This window comes from Amblyomma mixtum, chromosome 10, assembly GCF_055824585.1.
Source record: "Amblyomma mixtum isolate Tamu chromosome 10, ASM5582458v1, whole genome shotgun sequence".
Lineage (NCBI taxonomy): Eukaryota > Metazoa > Arthropoda > Arachnida > Ixodida > Ixodidae > Amblyomma > Amblyomma mixtum.
In genome coordinates this window covers 86,707,196-86,728,413 of record NC_143021.1, presented here as the reverse complement: position 1 = coordinate 86,728,413, position 21,218 = coordinate 86,707,196, and the positions used below count along the sequence as shown (strand labels likewise).

The window sequence follows — 21,218 nt, the reverse complement described above, 5'->3', positions numbered from 1 at the left end:
GGACGATTCCGTTACTTCTTAATCCAAAATTGTGGGCATCAGCTGTTTCAGCTTTTCGATAGACTGAGGCACAGAAGTCGAACAATACATGTATGTAGAATTAGAGACAACTTGTTATTTTTCACAGATATTCCTTCTTCAAGAAACAGTCCACTAACAGTTCTCGACTGTCATGCAGGAAGCTTTGTGGCCGGAGAAATTGATGAATATATGCTCTACTTGCTGCATCAATGCCTGGTTCTCAAAGACGAGGCCTATGCAAGTATTTCGCGAGGTGGTCACAGCCGTGGGAGGCATTACGAGCGATAGGAACGAAACGAGATATTCTCCGGCATAAGTGGTGTTCCTGTTTGTCACTCTATTTACATTACAGTCCCCACACACCCTGCCACCCTGGCAGGTGGCAGTTCGTTCACCGTTGTCAGGACTAACGCATAGAAAGGGAACCAGCGAAAACAGACGCAAGACAAGAACAAAGAAGGCACACACCACAACGCTGGACTTACAACTGATCTATTGCGATGAAGAATTGCTCATTTTAAAAGAATTTCCTGCCTGCACTCATCTTACAGACAATACACTTCGCGCACAACATGGTGAAATGGCTACTATAATGATAAAAACTTGCACTCCTTTTCGGTGACAATCACGGACGGCTTACTGACGCATTTCTGCTTATTCTTTCCCCCGACCGATAATGCTGGCAGTGTGAAAACTAGGAGAACATTTGCAGTCCTTGACATGCAAGGCTAGATTGCTGCCTGTGCCAGTGCCCAAAGTTGAGCGATGTTGCCTCAGGAGCTCATTCAAGCATGCTACAGTTTGGCCTATGTAGATTTTCCCGCATGACAATGGGATTGAATACACCACGCCCACTGCGCATGTGGTGCACATAGTCTGGTGTTTCGTCTTGCAAACACCAGTTCTGCGCAGGTCTGCACAAGTTTGGGCGCACAAACCGGACAGTTTGCAAGGAGCAGAAAATGCCATAATGACACCAAACTTCTGAGCCACTTTTTTCAGACCATGTGAAGTTTTGTGGAAGTAAGGCATGACTTCCAACTTTCTTGTTTGCACTTCTACTGGCAGCCTTTGAAGATAACTTCAGTTTTTTCCCCAAGGATTCCGCCACCGCCACCAAAACCGTGGGAGGAAACCCAGAACATTCTAGCCGTTCAACCTGTTCCGCCAGACTTTGCTGCATCATATGAGGGCAACTCTTCTTTAAGGCATTCAAAAAACATAAGTTTGCAATGCTGCGCTTCACTAACTTAGGATGGGCCGAATCATACGGCAACAGTGCCTTCTTAGACCTGGGCGCATATTTCGAGCACACGAGTTGATTGGGTAAAAAAGTCAATTATAAATCATGGAACCTAATGGTCTTGTCAGAAGGAATCTCATTCGTAAAAACCAAGTTCTTAGAACATGTGCTAAAGATATTTAAAATCTGGTCTGCCACAAGGGTAAGCTGGTCAGTTTCGGGTAAGTTCAAAATTACTAAAAAATCGTCAACATATCTAAACACCCTTACAACACGTGTGTTGTTTAGTGAGCCTTGTAGCATCGAGTCAAATTTTGCTAAAAAAATGTTGCACAGCACAGGCGCAACACAGGAGCCAATACAGATTCCATGTTTTTGCACAACAACCATCTTCATGCTGTGCAATCGTAGAATTCAAGTACACTTTTCGGGCACAGCAGTGGCACGGGACGGCTCGCAGCATCGCTTCTCACGCACCTGTTTTGCCACTGTTGCAGAAATACAGCGTTCGGCCGTCAATCCAGCTGTTACGTCATCGTGGCGATAATCTGGACCACCGCCCCGATTCCAGCTACTACCACGTGACGGACCTGAGGACAACGACGTAAAAAGGACAGGCTGATCCTGGATTCTCCGCTTTTCCGGCACAGCAGTGGCAGTGGACGGCTCGCAGCATCGCTTCTCACGCACCTGTTTTGCCACTGTTGCAGAAATACAACGTTCGGCCGTCAATCCAGCTGTTACGTCATCGTGGCGATAATCTGGACCACCGCCCCGATTCCAGCTACTACCGCGTGACGGACCTGAGGACAGCGACGTAAAAAGGACAGGCTGATCCTGGATTCTCCGCTTTTCCGGCACAGCAGTGGCAGTGGACGGCTCGCAGCATCGCTTCTCACGCACCTGTTTTGCCACTGTTGCAGAAATACAACGTTCGGCCGTCAATCCAGCTGTTACGTCATCGTGGCGATAATCTGGACCACCGCCCCGATTTCAGCTACTACCACGTGACGGACCTGAGGACGACGACGTAAAAAGGAAAGACTGATCCTGGATTCTCCGCTTTTCCGGCACAGCAGTGGCAGTGGACGGCTCACAGCATCGCTTCTCACGCACCTGTTTTGCCACTGTTGCAGAAATACAACGTTCGGCCGTCAATCCAGCTGTTTCGTCATCGTGGCGATAATCTGGAACACCGCCCCGATTTCAGCTACTACCACGTGACGTACCTGAGGACGACGGCGTAAAAAGGACAGGCTGATCCTGGACTCTCCGCTTTTCGGGCACAGCAGTGGCAGTGGACGGCTCGCAGCATCGCTTCTCACGCACCTGTTTTGCCACTGTTTCAGGTTGGTGTTATTTTGCTTCGAACTTGTTCTTAACACCCTGGCGTCCCCTGCTGCTGCTGTGCCTATAGTTAATCACTGTCCACTGTTATTATGACTGAATGTTTGGCGTGCAATGGAAACATTCGGCCCGAAGAATTACCCCTTGTGTGTACAAGTTGTAAATATTCATACCATGTTGGTAAATGTTCTGAAGTTACTGGATCTGCTTTTCGTAGTAAAGGCGATTCCTTGAAAAATTCCTGGAAGTGCGCAATATGTCAAACAAATGAAAAAGGGGCGGTGCCTCATCCAATGTATCTGAAAGCCAGACTTGAATGTAAGCTGAACCAACTCAGTGCCGATGTATTATCACTTCTAGCACTTGTGGCCAAAGTGGACGCCTTGTCCGAGGCTGTCAAAGGCATCAGTAGCATTGAGGCATCTATTCAAATGCTTTCTGACAAGTATGACGAAATACTTAAGAAGACTGACAGTCAAGGTACTGAAATTGCGGCCTTGAGGAAGCGTGTTGAGCATTTGGAGTCTGAAACTTCTGAAACTTCTCCTAATGCCCTAGAAGTGAAAGCTCAGTGAAATGAATTGGAGCAGTACCGCCGCCGACAAAACATCGAGATTCACGGTATGCAAAAAGAAGAGAATCAAAACCTTCTTGATAAGATGAACTGTCTGGCATGTACGCTTCAGCTTCCCGAGCTATCAGACTCTGACCTTGATTCCCTTCATCGGCTGCATCCACGTGCTGGTAAAAAACCTGTGGTGATAGCTCGCTTCCGATCTGTCATGTTGAAGGAACGCTGGATGCAATGTCGCTCACGTCTTCAGGAGAAAGCAGCACACTTGCGAATCTTGGATAATCTAACTGCGATGAACAAAAGGCTTTTATGGCTAGCGCAAACGAAGGGAAAAGAAATGAAGTACTGCTTCGTGTGGCAAAAGGATGGCCATGTTTTTGCACGAAAGAATAACGGCGACAGTGTCATTCGAATCCGCCAAGAAAGTGATCTCGCGAATACGGTTTAATGTTAGCGCTTCAGGCATTGTTTGATAATTTTTTTTTCTTTGGCATAGCGGCTTCATGTTCGAAGTCTTATCTAGATTTCGTTTCTTTTCGTGATTTTGCTTCTGAGGAGAGTAAGCACTCGAAGTTCTTTTCCTTTTATCATTTAAACGCGCAAAGTTTACGGAACAAAGAGGCGCAATTAAACACATTCTTCATGTCCTTAGGCTTTGAGTTTGATATTTTGGCCTTTACGGAAACTTGGTACAATACCGCTGAAGATGTAATCCACATCAATGGTTACAAATCTGAATGCCTGAGCAGGTGTAGTAAAAAAAGAGGTGGGGTTGCTTTATACATAAAGAGCGCTGTTCATTGCGAAGTAATGGCTGAACACTGTGCTATGTTGTCCGAGTACGAACTTCTTTTTGTCAGATATAGAACTTTCGTAATTGGCGTTGTTTATAGGCCTCCCGGTGGGTCTCTGGTTGAATTTTTCCGTCGATTTGAAACATTGCTTGATTCTCTGTCGTCACTGAAAATGCCTGTGGTCATTTTGGGTGACTTTAACATTGATTTGTTGCAACCTGCTAACACATCAGTCAATGAATTTGTCGACCTGTTATCAATGTATGGCTTTTCAAACAATATTGCTCTGCCTACTCGCATCTCTGCATCCAGTGAAACCTTGATTGATTTGTGTCTGACTAATCATGATGAAAGTGACGTGAAAGCGGGAGTGCTTGTAATTGCGATCAGTGATCATTTACCTTTGTTCTGCTTCATTCCTAAGCGTGCCTTTACACAGGTTACCATAGAACACTCGACAAAAACTACGCGGGTGATAACTAATCGCGCGATAGATAATTTCCGTCAAAATATTGCATCTGTAAAATGGAATGAAATTTTAGATAAAAATAAATCTGATTCAAACCTTTTATACAACTGCTTTCTCGAGAAAATTATTGAAATTTACGAACATTCTTTTCCTTTGGTAACTGTTAGAAAGTTTAAGAAAGCGCGGAAACCCTGGGTTACCTAGGACTTAGTCAAGAGAAGGAAAGCACGAGATAAGCTCTTCAGCAACTTCCTGAAATATAAGGACGTAGAAATTTTTAAGCAATATAATAAGGTCAGGAACAGGCTAAATGCCGACATAAAAAAGTCACGTATTGACTACTACGCTAACAAATTTACGAACATTCTTTATAATCCTAAAAAAACTTGGCGCACCCTAAAGGACCTATTGCGACACACAAAAAATAGCATTCCCCAGGAACTTGCGTACGGCGGTAAAGTGGTAAGCGGTAAATCCCTCGCTGAAATATTCAATCAGCAGTTCTTGTGCTTCGGCTCCTTTGACTCGGAAGTTAGCAACAACTTTAAGGACTATATTAACACCAGTCTGCAAAATACTATGTATCTTCTCCCTGTTACTCCTGCAGAAATAGCACACATTATTAGCAATTTAAAGAACAGCTCTTCGTGTGGTTATGACGGTGTTAAAGTAGCACCGATTAAAGCAGTCGCGGATTTATTGTGCGATGTTCTTTGTGAAATAACAAATATTGTGTTTTCTACAGGCACATTTCCGGATAACATGAAAATTGCTAGGATCGTCGTCTTGCATAAAGGTGGCGCAACTGATTCCATCGCTAATTACAGGCCGATATCCATACTTCCAGTTTTTTCTAAAATTATTGAAAAAGCCTTAAATTCTAGAATAACTGGACACATGCAAAAGCATAACCTTATATCCCCGAACCAGTATGGCTTTCAAAGGGGTAAATCCACTGAATCTGCGTTACTTGAAATACGTGATAAAATTGTTGCCAATATAGAAAACCAACAATACACAATAGGCTTATTTTTAGACTTTAATAAAGCATTGATTCAATTAATTATGACATACTTTTTTCTAAATTACCCTTTTATGGAATTAGAGGCATTGCTTTAGAGTTACTGCGTAGCTATCTAGCACACCGCTCCCAATTTGTGGAAATCAATAGCATAAAATCAGATTTAGCAGACATTAGGTACGGAGTTCCGCAGGGTTCTATTATAGGTCCTACGATTTTCCTGCTTTATGTCAATGATATCGTGGCAATACCAGAAACACTCGATATGCCGATGATACAAACGTGTTTTCTCCTCTGATAACATCTCTACTCTAATTCCTCTTATTAACAACTGGTTAGATTCCCTTTCAGCATGGTTATCGGCTAATTAGTTCAGCCTAAATGTTAAAAAAACAAAGTATATTGTTTTTACTCCTATTAATAAACCAGTTAATTTCGCATCCTCTTTAATATTTCAATCTCAACCACTTGAAAGGGTTTCCCAGTACAAGTTCTTGGGTGTACTCTTCCATGAAAATCTACGGTGGACGCATCACGTAAGTCATATTAAACGTAGCATAGCACAATTAATTGGTATGCTCAATAAACATCACACACTGTTACCTTTAAAACTTAAACGTCAGTTATACTTTTCCACTATTCATTCTAGATTACACTATTGTCTGCTTATCTGGGGCGTCACTTCTAGGGCTAACTTGGAAACTCTATTCCGAATGCAGAAAAAGTGTCTTCGTATTATTCATAACCTATCGATGTACGAACATACCTCTGAGTACTTCCACCAGGACAGTATTTTGAGTGTCACTAATCTATATAAACAAAAGTTATCCGCAAAAGCATTTTTAGAATTCATAAGTAATCGTGAGAACTTTTTTTCTATATATACTAATACCACAACTAACTACACCTTAAGAGCTAGGAACTTTATGAAGGCTAAAACTAGAACAAACTACGGCAATCAGTTTTTACAGTGGCAGATTCCTGACTTACTTAATAATGAGCACGCTTTATTTGATATCATGCAAGATTCCTCAACCATTTCCATATTCAGAAAGAAATCAAAACTCTATTTTTCCAACAATTGACTATTGTTCTTTTGTAATTTATTTTCTGTTTTTTTTTTCGATTGACATACAAATTCATGCGTTGCAAGACTTTTTATTCCCACTTTGCTTTTGGCCTTCCTGTATCTTCACTTCTGCAGTTGCATTATTTATACCTATTAAGTTACATTGATTTATTGTATGTATAATTGTGTTTATCGTGTATATAAGTATGTATATGTGTGTATTATGTGTATCTATGTATACATTTTTTCTCTGCACTGTTGTCTGCTGTGCTCGTGGCGCCAGGGGCCTAGTCAGGCAGGCATAATCTCGCATTTCGCCCCGGCGCCATGACAATCTTGTATTGTCAGAATTTAATAGACTTCAAACTTCAAACTTTTAAACGTTCGAGGAAGGATTCCAAAGTGATGCCACACTTATTCTGGAAGGAAATTGTCCCAGATCTTTCAATTAATTCGCGCACAGCAATAAAAAGTTCGTCATGGGGCACAGAATAAAACAAGTCCACAATGTCCACCGAGAAGGCTGCATTAGCGCCGGGGAAACCGCGATTGAGGTACTCCACCAGGCTCATTGAACCCTGCACAACAAAAGGATCCGCAGGCACCAGGCCATTGAAGGAATGCTGTAGGTAGTTTGAAACCACTTTTTGCCACGAACCTTCTTCCGTGACGATCGCCCTGAAAGGGTTATCAGGCTTATGTGTCTTTTCTGTGAAGAACACACGCAGGGCGTCTTGTTGGCATTTACGAACTTGATTCCCAATGCTGCCCAAAATCAACCTGTTGAGAAGCGTTAAGGCCAACGCCTTGGCCTTGCGTGGTTTTACTTCTGCCTTCTTGAAGTTCTTCTCTGTAGCTTCGCCTGCTTTCGTCTTAAAAAGGGAAGAGGGAAGCACCACGAACCCACCTACCTTGTCAGCTTAAAGGAGACTGAGGCCTTCTCGTTGGAAGTGCGTGACCAAAGGGCGCAGCTCCCTGCTTGGGATCTGCGCCCTTTCTAAACGTGAACGTGAACTATTGGAGGCATTCATGATCAGAAAGAATAAGCAGAAATGCGTCAGTGAGCCGTCCGTGTTTATCACCGAAAAGGAGTGCAATTTTTTATAATTATAGTAGTCATTTCACCATGTGGCGCGCAAAGTGTATTGTCTGTAGGGTGTGTGCGCAGGCAGGAAATTCTTTTAAAATGAGCAATTCTTCATCGCAATAAATCAGTTGTAAGTCCAGCGGTGTGGTGTGTGCCTTCTTTGTTCTTGTCTTGCGTCTGGTTTCGTGTGGTTCCCTTTTCTATGCAATATGAACCAACTAGCCCAACAGTTTGCACTCCAGGGCTAACGCATACAGCCCACATCTCTATCTAATCACCCAATGTACCTTTAAGCGTGATTCAGGCGTCTACTGACTCAGGGAGCCAGTAACGCGTACTTCCTTCCCTTGAAATGATGAGAGTGTATTAAGTTGCCAACGCCAATGAACAAAACGAACGCCGACGTCCTATGGCTTCAGCGCCGCGTTTCTGGCACAACGTTGTCAATGGCAACGCATGCAGAGCACATCTCTCACTACCGCCACGTAGCTTCCAGCACGAATCAGGTGTCCACTGCTCCAAGAGGGCAGTTATGCGCCTTCCCTCTGCTTTTCAAGCTCCCGCTCGATTGGTAAAGTGTCCACTGCTGGTTATAACGGACAACAGTGACGGCGACGCCACGAAACGCAGAAATGATCGCCAAAGAGCTTCGCTCTAAAACAACAACACAAAGAGCGGGATAACCTTCAAGTAAGAATGCAGCACAACACAGTGTGCTACAAGGTGTACTCATGAAAATGCAGATCTCAAAGCAGGCAAGCTTACCTTAGCCGGGACTGGATCTCGATTTCCCTGACCAGCTGACGCTCCACATTACAGCGCTGTAGCCTGGACTTGAACAGGACCTGCATGCCCAACGTTGACGATGAAGTTTGTCGGCCGCTTTTAAGGGAAGATTTGGACAGAAAACGCCATGGAAAACGCTATTTTCAACTGGACAAGGTGGGGTCGAAGACCCATTTGCCAAGCATTTCATCCTATTGAAGTCGGACACCAGGCAAGGGAAAGCTTGCACCAAATGGAAATTGATGGTTATGCCTGGCCGCACTAGGGTCTGAATTACGCACCTCTCCCTTACAAGGCCGATGCCCCAACCGCCGGGCCACTTCTGCTGTCTCACGCACAACGTTTACGCACCAGTTCTTCGTGTGATTAGGGCGTGTCTTGCAAAGAACACTCTATCTGAAGGCCTTGCATTTTCAACACAAGGCGGGAGAAAACACCAGAGCAGGGAAAATAATGCCAGAAACCTCCAATCTTAGATGATGTGCAGTTCTGAGTGTGAGCAATAAATTTCAAGAATTTCGGTTGGCAGTGTTGCAGCCCTCAAGCGCTGCTCTCTTTCGTTGTGAACACAGAAACATTAAGGCGAAAGCCCTTAATGGCTCATCGTTGTCCGTCCGTCCGTGAAAACTGTCACACTGTAGCTATGAGTCATCCTGATAACGTCACCAGTGGTGTAAAGGGCCGTAACCAAAAATCATTGAATTCATCTTAAAATAAAATAACATGAAATAACAAAAATCAACGTAAGAATAACAAAAATAATAAAAGTAATCAAAACAGCATCTCATAAAAATTGAAAATAAGAATAAAAATAATGACAAAGTAGATAAAAAGGGTAAATTGAATAATAAAAATAAATGTTAAAGGAAACAAAGAATTAAAAATATAACAATAAGAACAAAAATATAAGTTATGAAAAACTATGGACGTCATCAATTACGTAGTATGTCGTAACCGGAAATGTACTGTGCATACGTGTGACGTCACCTATGACGTCCTGACCACAGTCTACATATAGAACGCCGACCGCTGCTCAGACTCCACTCTGGCCGCTGCGGGCATACGCGTGCGACGTCACCTATGACTTCATCACCACAGTAACTGGGGCAGCAACAGAGGCAGCAGTGGCTTTCGCCTCATCGCACTTTTATAAGAACAAAGTGCCCCCCTTTCCTCCCCAGAATTTTTATTGTTGGCTGCCGTATGCAGACTTACAATGAATTTACAAACAGTACAGCGCAACCATATGCAAATCATCCAGTCAGTTTCAGCTGTCAAAATATACCCAGCTATAGTATCGGCAGGCGATGGACAAGGAAGACTGCCAGAACTGCTGGAAACTTGAACGCGTTTTATTGTGCGCCCCTGTGTCCGTAGTCACCCCCTGTCCCTGTGTGCAATCACAATGTGCCCGATATCAGCAAGTATACCTGCTGGTTGACGAAGAACAGGATCACCGTCGCCCTCACACAGCGCTCAGTTTAAAGAACTTTCGAGATAAGGCGCGAAACACACCTACGACAGCCTCCAACATCGTAGAAGCCATTGAGAGCGGCTACAATGTTTCCATAAATATCTGCCGTTGCATTCGAGCATTCACAAACGTTACAAAGTTTCGCGACAATACAACATGTCCTGAAGCCTGCAGGCGCTACGGTTCTGTGCACTCTGTCAGTTCTCACTTCAGGAAATTTCTCTATGCACTCAAAAAGAGTTTCTGCAGCTCTTAAACACAGCCTTCTTATTCAGTGAGAAGATATCTTAGCAGAAAGCAGCAGAAGGACTCGGAGCAGGCGCTAAGCTTTCTTCAGTTCTGATAAGCCATGGGCGTGGGTGCTTGAATGCAGTATGCACACAATGTCCTCGTTCTATGAAAATGGCTTCAGAATAGAGAAGGAGCCTCAAAGATGGACAGTTGCCAAATCATGCACAGACGCCGTGGAGTTAGGTTGGCAAAGAGCGCAACGAAATGGAAATAAGAACAAAAGCAACAAATCTCAATGCAAAAATACGTTATAAAGATTTCTATCATCGCAGAGATTTATTTTATGTTTTTGCCCATTACCTTGTTGCAACACAAGAAATTTTTCCACCAAGGACAGAATTTTGCATCGTTACTGCAGAAAAGTGCTACAGAACTACAGACTAAAGGGAAGTACTACACAAAAAACCACAGTATCATAGAAAAAACAACAAAACAAGAGAGAAGTTTATCGTTACGGCAACCCGGCAGAATATTGCATTTCTGGTACTGTTCTGCCGTTGTTATCGACTAGGATAAGCGCTAAGATCGGTGCGCTTTCATCAGCCAGATAACAGATATCTGCCTGTGAAAGATTTATTTACCGGACAACGTGACTGGAACTGACTTACACACGTTGCCGAAGCTTTTATAATGTGATACGCGTCCGCAATCTCACGCGTGCCCCGCAGCGGCGGCTAAAAAGAAAGCTTCTGAATTGAGCTGCGCCATGCTAAGCATTTGCGCGCATATGGGGACAGGCGGGTGGAACAGCCTCCCTTTTTTGCTTATCGGTCCACTATTAGGGGTGGGTTTTAAAAATCAACGCCTTGCAGTGTTATGCTGCTGTTACCGTTGAAATCCGCGCACTCTAAGAGCCCAAAAGCGCAATAGTTTCGTCTTCTCATGATCAACACTTGGATCTTATCACAAGGCCCAAAGTATCTTTCATGGGGAGAAAATTGGGGCTACGCGCGGCTGGATCTGCGGCTGTTCATTCCGGGAAGCCTCTAAGAAGTTTACATAAAAAATTACAATAATTTTCGGAAGCCTAGAAGAGATGACTTTGGTCCTCACAAAATCAGAAGTATCGCAGTCATTCTGTACATTCATCGCATCACACATCTGATGAAGGTGGAGGGAAGATACGTTCTTTTACCACCCTCGGTAAACTTGCAGATGTGTACCTGGTGTTTCAGCGACTGGGGTCAATAAGTAGCGTTTCTACGCCAGATGGATATTCTCTGAGAAATTCCACACAGTACGTGAGCCAAGTTGACTATCACTAAAGCACAGATACCGTTTTCGTGGGGCAGAACACACATCGACCAGGCAGGCAGTTGCATGAACACACGCCTCAATGAGCATTAATATGCACACGTGCTTTCTCTACTGCGCCTCGTTTGCTGCGTGTCGAAGCTCGCAAATACGAGTGGCATTTTTAGCCAAACCATTGCGCACTAGTGAGCCCACGACAGCGTCAAGGCTTCGCCAGTGTGTCCAAAGCTATCCATCTCTCTGTCGGATAAATAGGTCGTACTATGGTCTTCTATACAAAAATTCGAAAGAAGTTAGAAAAGCAGTCACCCTGTAACTGTGGCCCCAACAAATGTCTAAGTCGCGCCAAAATGCAAGCGCTTTCGAGAAGCTCGCAGGCAAAGCAACCCCTCAAGTGAACTTAACTCGTCCAACAGCCAAAATATGTTAGGCTACAGCGCTGAGAGCAACTTCGTTTTCGAAATTTGAATTACTCATATAGATATTACCTAAGGCGAGCTACACGCCTCTTGGCTCGGAGAGTAATAAAAGTAGTTAAAAAGGTAACTATTCAGTATTAGTCAACCAGCCGACTAGTTTAAATGTCTTAGGTGTATTCTGATGCGCTACACAATTGATAGTCTTACGTCCTCTAAGCCAAAAAGCCTAGCTTTAAAAATTACAGAACAATTCAGGTGCATCGCCCTGTATATAAAGGAGGAAATCGAGCCCCAGCTGATAACACATGTAAACTGCTATCGCACAGGAAAATGGAGGTAATGTGGCAACAATGACGTGCTCTAAGAAAAGAAATCTCGCTAAATGCATGCAATGCTGCGACACCAACTGCACATTAACTGATCTCAATTCGTACTGATTACTCACTTTAAGAGCAACGAGAAAATGCGTCGTTTTTTCTCTGGCAAGGTAGACCGTGCCGAAAGTGCCCGTCCCCAGTGGTCGGCCGATATCAAAGTCGTTCAAGCACCATATCTTGACTCCGTCTTCGGAGCTGCAATCGGGCGAAAATTCTTATAATATGGATAGCGCAGCACAAATAACAATTCCTCTTACCAAACGAGTGAAAGGCCAGAGTCTGAAGCAATACGAGAGCACGAGTGCTATATCTCCTCTAAGGATTGCTCAAAATGAAGCACATGGGCTGGAAAAAATGACACCATCCAGGCTGGTGGCACCTAGTATCTTAATGCACATGTGCCATTCTGAGTTGTATTTGAATAGATTCCCCAGCTCCGAGATAATAGGCGCCAAAATCCTGCGCTATGCTCCGTAAAGTTGCAGTAATATGGATACATTTTTGTACATTCGACTATACGGCTTCCAGGCAAATGTGTCCGTAACTCTGCCAAATTATGACCGTGTGCTAAGTTTAGGCACTGATAAAAGCCACGGCTTAATGAGATCAGAGTTCTGGGCAAAAGTCGAGATTCAATTGCACGTGAAGTGATGGAAGCGTATTTCATAAAGAAAAAAGGACAAGCATGTATCAGTGATTCTTCGGTTGCACTGTACAATAGTGAGGTAGCCTTTCTCGATAAGACGATGTAAGTTCACACCTTGGTATGCTTTTGATTGCTACATTATGTATAATCTCGATGCGCATGCTCAAAGTGCATTCTATTTTTCTTCCTTTAAATATGTGCCTTGTATTTTGAATAAAATCAGTTGTAAGCTTGCGCTCGTCCCGTAACCTGTCTTGTGTGTGTGTGTTTCGCGCAACTGCCATGTCTGAAGTATTCAACCAACTAGCCCGACAACACGTTCTACTTAATCATAAAAGGCGTGCTAGCGTACAAGTGGGACCAGCATGGCACAAGCGCAACGGAAGTCAGCTGCCAGGGTGTGTTCTCCGCAATGCAAAAGTGCAAGGGGTCAAGCATAAATAACGTCACTGCTTTTATCGCAGCCCGCGCAGCCTGAGGGCCTAGACGCAGAGGGGACGAGAAGTGCAGAAGAGGTGAGGCAGTCACCTGCCTGGATTGGTTCTCCGCAATGCACGCGGGGATCCATAAAAATATGGCGACAGTTTAACCGGAGCACTTGTAACCTGAAGGCCAGGAGATGCGGCACCCGAAGAGCAGAAGCGTAGAGGCAGCCAGCTGGCTGGGTGGGTTCTCCGAATGGATAAATGCACGTGCGAAGGCATAGAAAATGACACTGCTCGGAGCACGCCATGGAGGAAGGAAAAAATTCAGGAGAGGCTGTTAGGTCACATTACTTGAAGTTAGAAGTGAGTTCTCCCCCTCGTTTGTTGGCGTCATCTTTGTGCGCTTGCGCATGCGCAGAAGATAATGCAACAGACTACGCCGCTGGCCCAACGTGACTATTGCTGCGCCGTCGGCCACAACCCATCCGGTTGTTCTTGTGAAAACACGGGACTAACGCCGCATTTTTGGCGTACAGCTCGGACGGCGAGAGGAAGGGGGGAAGTTTTCCGTACCTCCCAGATGACACGAATTACAGAGCCTAGCGCTAATTCTTCCTTCAGTTACGTTCATAGCAGTTGTCGAGTGAATAGCGGCCAATTAATCCCCATGTCCACGGATGACCGAAACATGCCAGCGCGGAGGGTGTTCGCATGGAATTGGCTTCACGCATGGACTGGTCCAAAATTGGGCCCGCAAGGGCAGCTGGGGTGATGCATCATTGTCCGCCTGCTCTGCGCGAGGTCGCGAGCCGCGCGTTTGTGGTTTCCGCGCACCATTTCACTGCTCTTGTGGCATGTTAAAACTAGTTGCGCTGCTGGTCAGCGATGGTAGCGGCAGCTACCATCGTTGACCAGCACGGCAGGGACGCCGTAGTGAAGGCCTTCACTACAGTCTCCTTCACAGCCTGAGCCTCTTTGGGACGTTAAATCCCAATAAACCGAACCTTCTTACATTCGCTCAGCGCTGGAGCTGCCATCGTTTACCAGCAGTGCAAGCAATGTAAGAAAAACAGAGAACATATCTTCCATTCTTTTATTGACGCGCATCCCCTTCCACTTACTTTCAGTCTAAAAGGGGTATATATTTCTATGTTACAACATACCGTAAAATACAGATGTGTCGACGCAGCAGAGACGTTAACTTTCCCTCAGACGGCGCGCAGCTCAAATGTTTAGTACATCATTTCGTGCATCATTCCCGCAATACATGTGCGATCATTCCGTGCATGGTGTTCACGCGATACATATGGATCATTCTATGCACAGTGAGTGCACGCAATTTAACGCGTACACGATGTACTATCGGGGACAAAAGTGGTGTACTCCAAGCGGCGGGATCCGGAGTGACGGAAAACTGCGGCAATTGCAAACTGCAAGCACGAAACATTGAAAAGAGCCAAGCGACATGCCTGCTGGTAATCAAGGTCACGCACTGCCTGTCTAGATCCCAGATGCCGCCTGTAGATGGCGCTGCAACGCAGTTTTCCGTTGGTCCGGCTCCCGCCTCGTGGAGTACACCACTTTTGTCCCAGATAGTACCTTACAATCGTAGATAATTTCTAAAACTTGTTTAGTGCAAACATGTGGAAGCAAACCACTACCACGCAAAAGCTTTCACTGTCCATGCTAATATATGTGGTGCGAATAAAATTCTGTTAGCATGCAGTTGCACAAACAGCTGCCAGGAGTTGCCGACTCGAATCATAGCAGTGAATAAATCATAGTTCATGATCCACAGCGCCGAAATGAGCAGTGGCTCCCGAGAAAGCGAGCGCAGATAGAGGTTCCCGTCAAATGCGTGCGAGTCTCGCAGCCTTCTAGGCAATTTCGAAGGTCACGAGCCCAAAACCAAACACGGCCGTAGATGTCACTACGCGGACGTCACTAACGCATGAAGGAACACGACGTAAAAAGTTTCTGTGACCGACGCCGCAAAGCAGGCGACAGCGCCCGAGATAACGCGACTGACGGAGCTCGCGAAACACTCAAACGATGCGCGGCGGTTGCAACGGCCGTGGGGATCAGAAATTCAAGTGGGATTGAGAGAGAGAGATCTTTTCTCCATTCCGAATCTTCTTGATATTATATATCGCTTTTTTTTTACAGAGACTAGCGCCAATACCGCAATCATTTACGTGCACAGCGGAAGGAGGACGAGTTAAGGCTTCAGAGGTGGCGTTTCCAAGCAGCCGGGACGGAAGTTTCCCCGCTTTCCTGCCCCTGGCGAGGGCCTCTCCTAAGCTTTCCTTCCCCCACGAACCACGTGGAGCCTGAGGGCCTCGAGGAAGGCGACGGCAAGTGCAAAGCGCTGAAGCAGCAGTCGGCCGCGCCGGTTTCGCCACAACACACATGCATAAGGGAGCTAAGCATTCTACAACGATGACTCTGGGCAGGACGAAAACCCACGTACTTTATTTGCTGGTCGGCAGAGTGCATGCGTTAGAAAAATATTTCCCGCTAAGGCCAATGCATATGCGAAATAACCAACGAAGTTCTTTTGCATATGTTTGAAAGCGACATTTGTGATCTGCTTGAAACCATGCAAGGTCTTCAATGCTCCTATACCTGCCGCGGAGGCTCAGTGGTGGCTCAGTGGTTAGACCGCTCGGCTAATGGGCCGGAGTACCTCGGTTAGAACTCCACCGCGCCGCCAGCGTTCGGATGCAGGCGAAACGCAAAAGGCGCCTGTGTGCTGTGCGATGTCAGTGCAAGTTAAAGATCCTCCAGCTGGTCGAAATTAACCCGGAATCCTCCACTACGGTACCTCTTTCTTCCTTTCTTCTTTCGCTCCCTCCTTTATCCCTTTTCTTACGGCGCGGTTCGGGTGTCCACCCAGATATTTATGACAGTTACAGCGCCATTTGCTTTCCTCAAAAGCCGATTTCAAAGTTCCTCCTATGATGCCAAAGGTTTCAGTCACCGTGGATTCAGTGCATGCTTGCATTCGGTGCGGTGTCAGTATCAGTAAAGGGCGAAAATGCTCATTTGAAGAAAAGGCGACACAGCTGGGTCATTCCGGATTGACACCTCAATTACGCGTCTTGAAATGTACGCATAGTGGGATATAACTTAAGAAACAGCAGTCGCTAACATTTTGCCGTGGCCCATGGCGTCCTGTACTTCTCCGCTGCTAATCGTAAAGGTAAATGCGATATGCTTTTTAATGTTTTACAATATTAAACAAGCGACATATCAACTGTAGAGCTTTTTTTGTTGTTCTGCTAAGCTTCTCGTTTGCGTAACAAGAAAAGTTTCGACAACGGACTTCTTTTTCGTCGTGGAGGAAGCCAATTCGGCGGTCGTAAATGTGGGCGGGGCTTCACTGCATACTTCAGTTGTATCCGACTGTCGTAAAAGCCGGAAGAGAGAAGGAGGTGCCGTAGATGAGGACACCTCATTAACTTTGACAACCTAAAGTACGGCAACTTATATGCAGCGACATTCTACAGAGAACACGAGACTTTTGCACTCTGCCTTCATCAAAATGTGGCCGCCGCACCTGGCATTTCTACCAAAATGCGGGCGCATTTGGTCCCGCGTCGTGATGATCAGTAGCCGGGTTCAGTATACCAGTGAGCCACCGCGGCGGTCAGACAGTATGAAGTGTCAGTTAGAACAGTCGTTCATTAGAAAGCAGGATACAGCCACGTTACGGCCTTCAACCTGCATGCAATAGTACAAGCGCTGTACGGAGAGAACTCCGTGGCCATCGATATTCGGTTAGAGGTGTTTTTTTTCCTTGTCGACCGAGGCGCTCCAGGCAAAAGCACAGGCTCTACAAGCAGTTCTACGAAGCGGGAAAATACGCGACCCTACTGAGGTCTTAATACGCTGTTTGCTGGGATTGACCATTATATCTAAAATAACAACAGCGTCCCAGAATTAAAAGGGCAGTGGCGCACAAAACACGAAGGAAACGAAAACACTGGCTAAAATAATTGGCTAAACGCTGGCTAAAATAATAATTCATAAATTGAGTTATTACATTAAAAACGACAGGATACTTGCATGGATTAAAGCTTATCTCTCGAACAGATGTCAGTTCGTCACTCTGAACAATATTTCTTTTAGCAGTGTCCGGGTTATGTCTGGCGTCCCCCAGGGATCTGTTTTGGGACCACTCTTATTTCTTTTGTTTATTAATGACATTGTGGCAGATCTTTCAGTTCGCGTGAGGCTGTACGCGGATGACTGTGTCCTGTATCAAATGGTGTCTTCAGTTGACGACCAGGTGCGTCTAAATAATGACCTAGCGAAGGTGGTTTCGTGGTGCAACAAATGGCAGATGTGCATTAATTTTGAAAAAACCGTGTTCATGAAAATTACAAAGAAGAAAATGCCTCTTCATTTTGTGTACGGTACTAACAGCATATCATTATTATAAGTGACAGAGTATAAATATTTGGGCCTATGGATTACTAACAACCTTTCGTGGTCAAAACACATAGACGCTGTAGTAGCAAACTCAATGCGGAAACTATTTTTCTTGAGGCGCTCCCTGGAGTCATCCCCACCTAGTGTTCGTCTATTGGCGTACAATTCCCTCATCCGTCCGTTACTAGAATATGCCGTAATCATTTGGGACCCTTTCACGTTAACAAACATTCAGAAATTAGAGCGAATACAGCATAAAGTAGCTAGATTTGTTTTTAACTCATATGGCCGTGCATCTGTAAGTGAGCTCGTGAGGCGAAGTGGGTTACCCCCCGTCACTGAGCGCAATCGTGTTTGTCGATTAAAGTTTTTTTCCAGCTTATAAAAGGACATTATAAAGTTGATACCTCTAATTATTTTTCTTACTCCAAAGGTTTTAACACGAGACAAAGGCATGCACTAACAATCACCCCTTTGAACGCGCGAAATAACTGCTTTAAATATTCTTTTTTTCCGAGGACAATTACTGATTGGAACAAACTTAATAGCGAGACTGTTAATCAAAATTCTTTACTTCTGTTTGAAAAGTGCCTGTAAATGTTGTGAATTTGTGTGTGTTTATATGCTTGTATTTTGTTTTGTCCCACCCTGCTATGATCTGTACAAGATCGCAGTATCTATAAATAAAATAAAAAAAAGTAGCCCGAGCGCTTACGATTCTTTGGCAGATTCCTGCGTGCTGCTCGAGGAATCCTGCTGCTCGTCCATGGCGTTGCGAGTCCCGCTCAAGGGTTCCTTCGTGCCAAGAGCGCTGCGAATTGTAACGTTGCAGGACGAGGAATAAAGACAAATATGAAAAGTTGCAATGCACGCGCTGTCGCACAAGGCACCGAGGCTGGATTTAAGTAAGATAGCTGCAGTCGCCCATCTCCATCCTCAAGCAAGAAGTTTAGTTTGCAAAACCCCGTTGGCCAACTGTCAGACTAAAGGGGGAGGTGGGTGCATTCTCAGTGAGGACGTTTCCTTATGATATGTACCAAAAATCCCATTTTTCTTTGGTAAAGTCCACGAACTACATTACGTCTTAATACGCTGTTGGCTGGGATGATCATCATTAAGGCAAAAGCCTTTCTTGGCTACGACTTAGTGCCCGCAAAAGGTGTCGGCAGCAATAGCGGCGAACTATAGCGAGCTATGGAAAGCAAAATGATAGGTGTGACGTTAAGAGATCGGAAAAGGGCGGAGTGGGTGAGGGAACAAAAGCAGCTTAATGACATCTTAGTTGAAATCAAGAGGAAGAAATGGGCTTGGGCAGGGCATGTAATGCGAAGGCAAGATAACCGCTGGTCCTTAAGGGTAACGGAGTGGATTCCAAGAGAAAGCAAACGTAGCAGGGGACGGCAGAAAGTTAGGTGGGCGGATGAGATTAAGAAGTTTGCGTGGATACAGTGGCGGCAACTGACAAAGGACAGGGTTAATTGGAGAGACATGGGAGAGGCCTTCGCCCTGCAGTGGGTGTAGTCAGGCTGATGATGATGATGATAAAGAGATATCGCCTAAAAAGTGGTTATAAACCAAGGGAGGTGATGTGCGGATGCCAGGCCAATCAGCCAATTTGGTGCCAATCGGATCAATAGTTAACTAATTACAGCCAAAAAAGCGACCAAAATTGGGTGTGGTTGGTGCGCGAGTGGCCCGAAATTTAATCGCAGGAAGTGTCATACCACCTGTCGCCACACGTGACCTACCACGTGACTGGCCCACGTGACCAGAAACGTGGGCGGAGCCAACGCGCTGCGCGAAATTTGAATGTCCGAAATATTTACCGTGGTGAAACGATAGGGGCTTTGGAGTTAATCGAAATCTAATCAATAATGACAAATTATAGAAACGCCAGTAGTAAATGAAGATGAATTAAGGTGCATTAGAGCGAATTAAGGTGGATTAATGTGGGTACAATGGGACTAGATGATACATTGGAATGTGCTAAAGATGAACTAGAGGAAATCAATTGTGAAGCAGTGGCGAATTAAGTGGCATTTAAATTAATCAAATCTGAATTAAATGAATTAATTGTGGATTGTGTCAGAATTGTTTGTTAAGTGTATTAAGTACGAAATAAATTAATTAATTGCTTATCACATGCGAATTAATTATAGAGAAAGGTGCATAACCGGGTTTAAGAGGAATTATGAGATTGAATTGCCAGACGCGACGTCACAATCGACATAGAGGAAAAGAGGAGCAACTAGAGGCGGCGAGGAGGCGTCAATGCTTTCGCATTGCTCCAATGCGGTTTCCGCAGTTCCCTCTAACGTTTTTTTTTAATATCAGGAGCGTCACAGAATTTCTAAGGCAGTAGTGCACAAAACACGAAGGAAAGCAAAACACTGGCTAAAAGTAGCCCAAGTGCTTACGACTCTTCGATGGTTTCTTCCGAGGTGCTCGTGGAAGCGGCCTGCTGCTGGTCCATGCCGTTCCGAGTCGCGCCCAAGGGTTCCTTCGCGCCAACAGCGCTGCGAATTGTAACATTGCCGGACGAGGAAAAGAGGAGCAAAATGAAAAATTATAATGCACGCGCTGTCGCACAAGGCACCAAGGGTGGCTTTAAAGAATAGAGCTCCAGTCACCACTCTCCACCCTCAAGCAAGAAATTTAGATTGGAAAAAACCCCGTTGGGCAACTGTTGGACTAAAGTGCGAGGGGGGCGCATCTCTCAGGGAGGACTTTTCTGCATGATATTGACAAATCCTATTTTTCGTTGGCGAGGTCCACGAACTACACTACATCTTACTAAGTTGTTTGGTGGGATGATCATTACTAAGGCGAAAGCCTTTCTTGGCTATGTCAACGACTTCATGTCCGCAAAAGGTCTCGGCAGCAGTAGCGGGCAACTTAGAGATATCCCCTAAAAAGCGGTTATAAATTGAAGAGGGGTGGTGTGAGGATGCCGCGCAAAAATAGTTGGTGCCAATCGAATTAAGAGTTAACTAATTAGAGCCAAAAAAGCGACTAAAAGTGGGCGTGGTTGGGGCGCGTGTGGCGCGAAGTTTGAATCACTGGAAGTGTCGTGCCCGGTGTCGCCTCCCCGTGACCTACCATGTGATTGGCCCTCGTGATCGGAAAGGTTGGCGGAGCCATCGTGCGACGCGAATTTTGAATGCCCGAAATCAATACCGAGGTGAAAACCTTGAAATTTGGCAGTGGAACTGCACAGGCTTCAGCCGTAAGCGGGCCCACTTGCAGTTCCATATGCAACAAACACCGTCTGTTACAACCCCAGACGTGATTGTATTGCAAGAAGCTAGCGGCAGGGCTATACTGGCAGGCTATAAAGCATATCTGCCGCCCCATCATGACAACTAGTAACGCAGCCGGCTCCTTCACAGCCACGCTCGTGCATAGAAACATCACCGCGATTCAACATTTTACAAACGAATCGGAAGAAGACTACATCCTACTTGAGGTAGTACCAAGGCAAAAATGA

At 45.2% G+C, this 21,218-nt stretch overlaps 1 protein-coding gene across 1 annotated transcript in view; it reads right to left on the bottom strand.

The window, feature by feature from the left end:
- Positions 1-20,204, bottom strand: part of LOC149326364 (aurora kinase C-like) — a 41,723-nt gene extending 21,519 nt beyond the window's left edge. Inside the window, exons 1-3 of the mRNA XM_089564551.1 lie at positions 20,149-20,204; positions 12,295-12,421; positions 8,391-8,470 (exon numbers count right to left, since the gene is read on the bottom strand). Coding sequence (XP_089420677.1) covers positions 8,391-8,470; positions 12,295-12,421; positions 20,149-20,204 — 263 coding nt within the window. The remainder of the gene's footprint in view (positions 1-8,390; positions 8,471-12,294; positions 12,422-20,148) is intronic.
- Between the last annotated feature and the right edge of the window lie 1,014 nt (positions 20,205-21,218).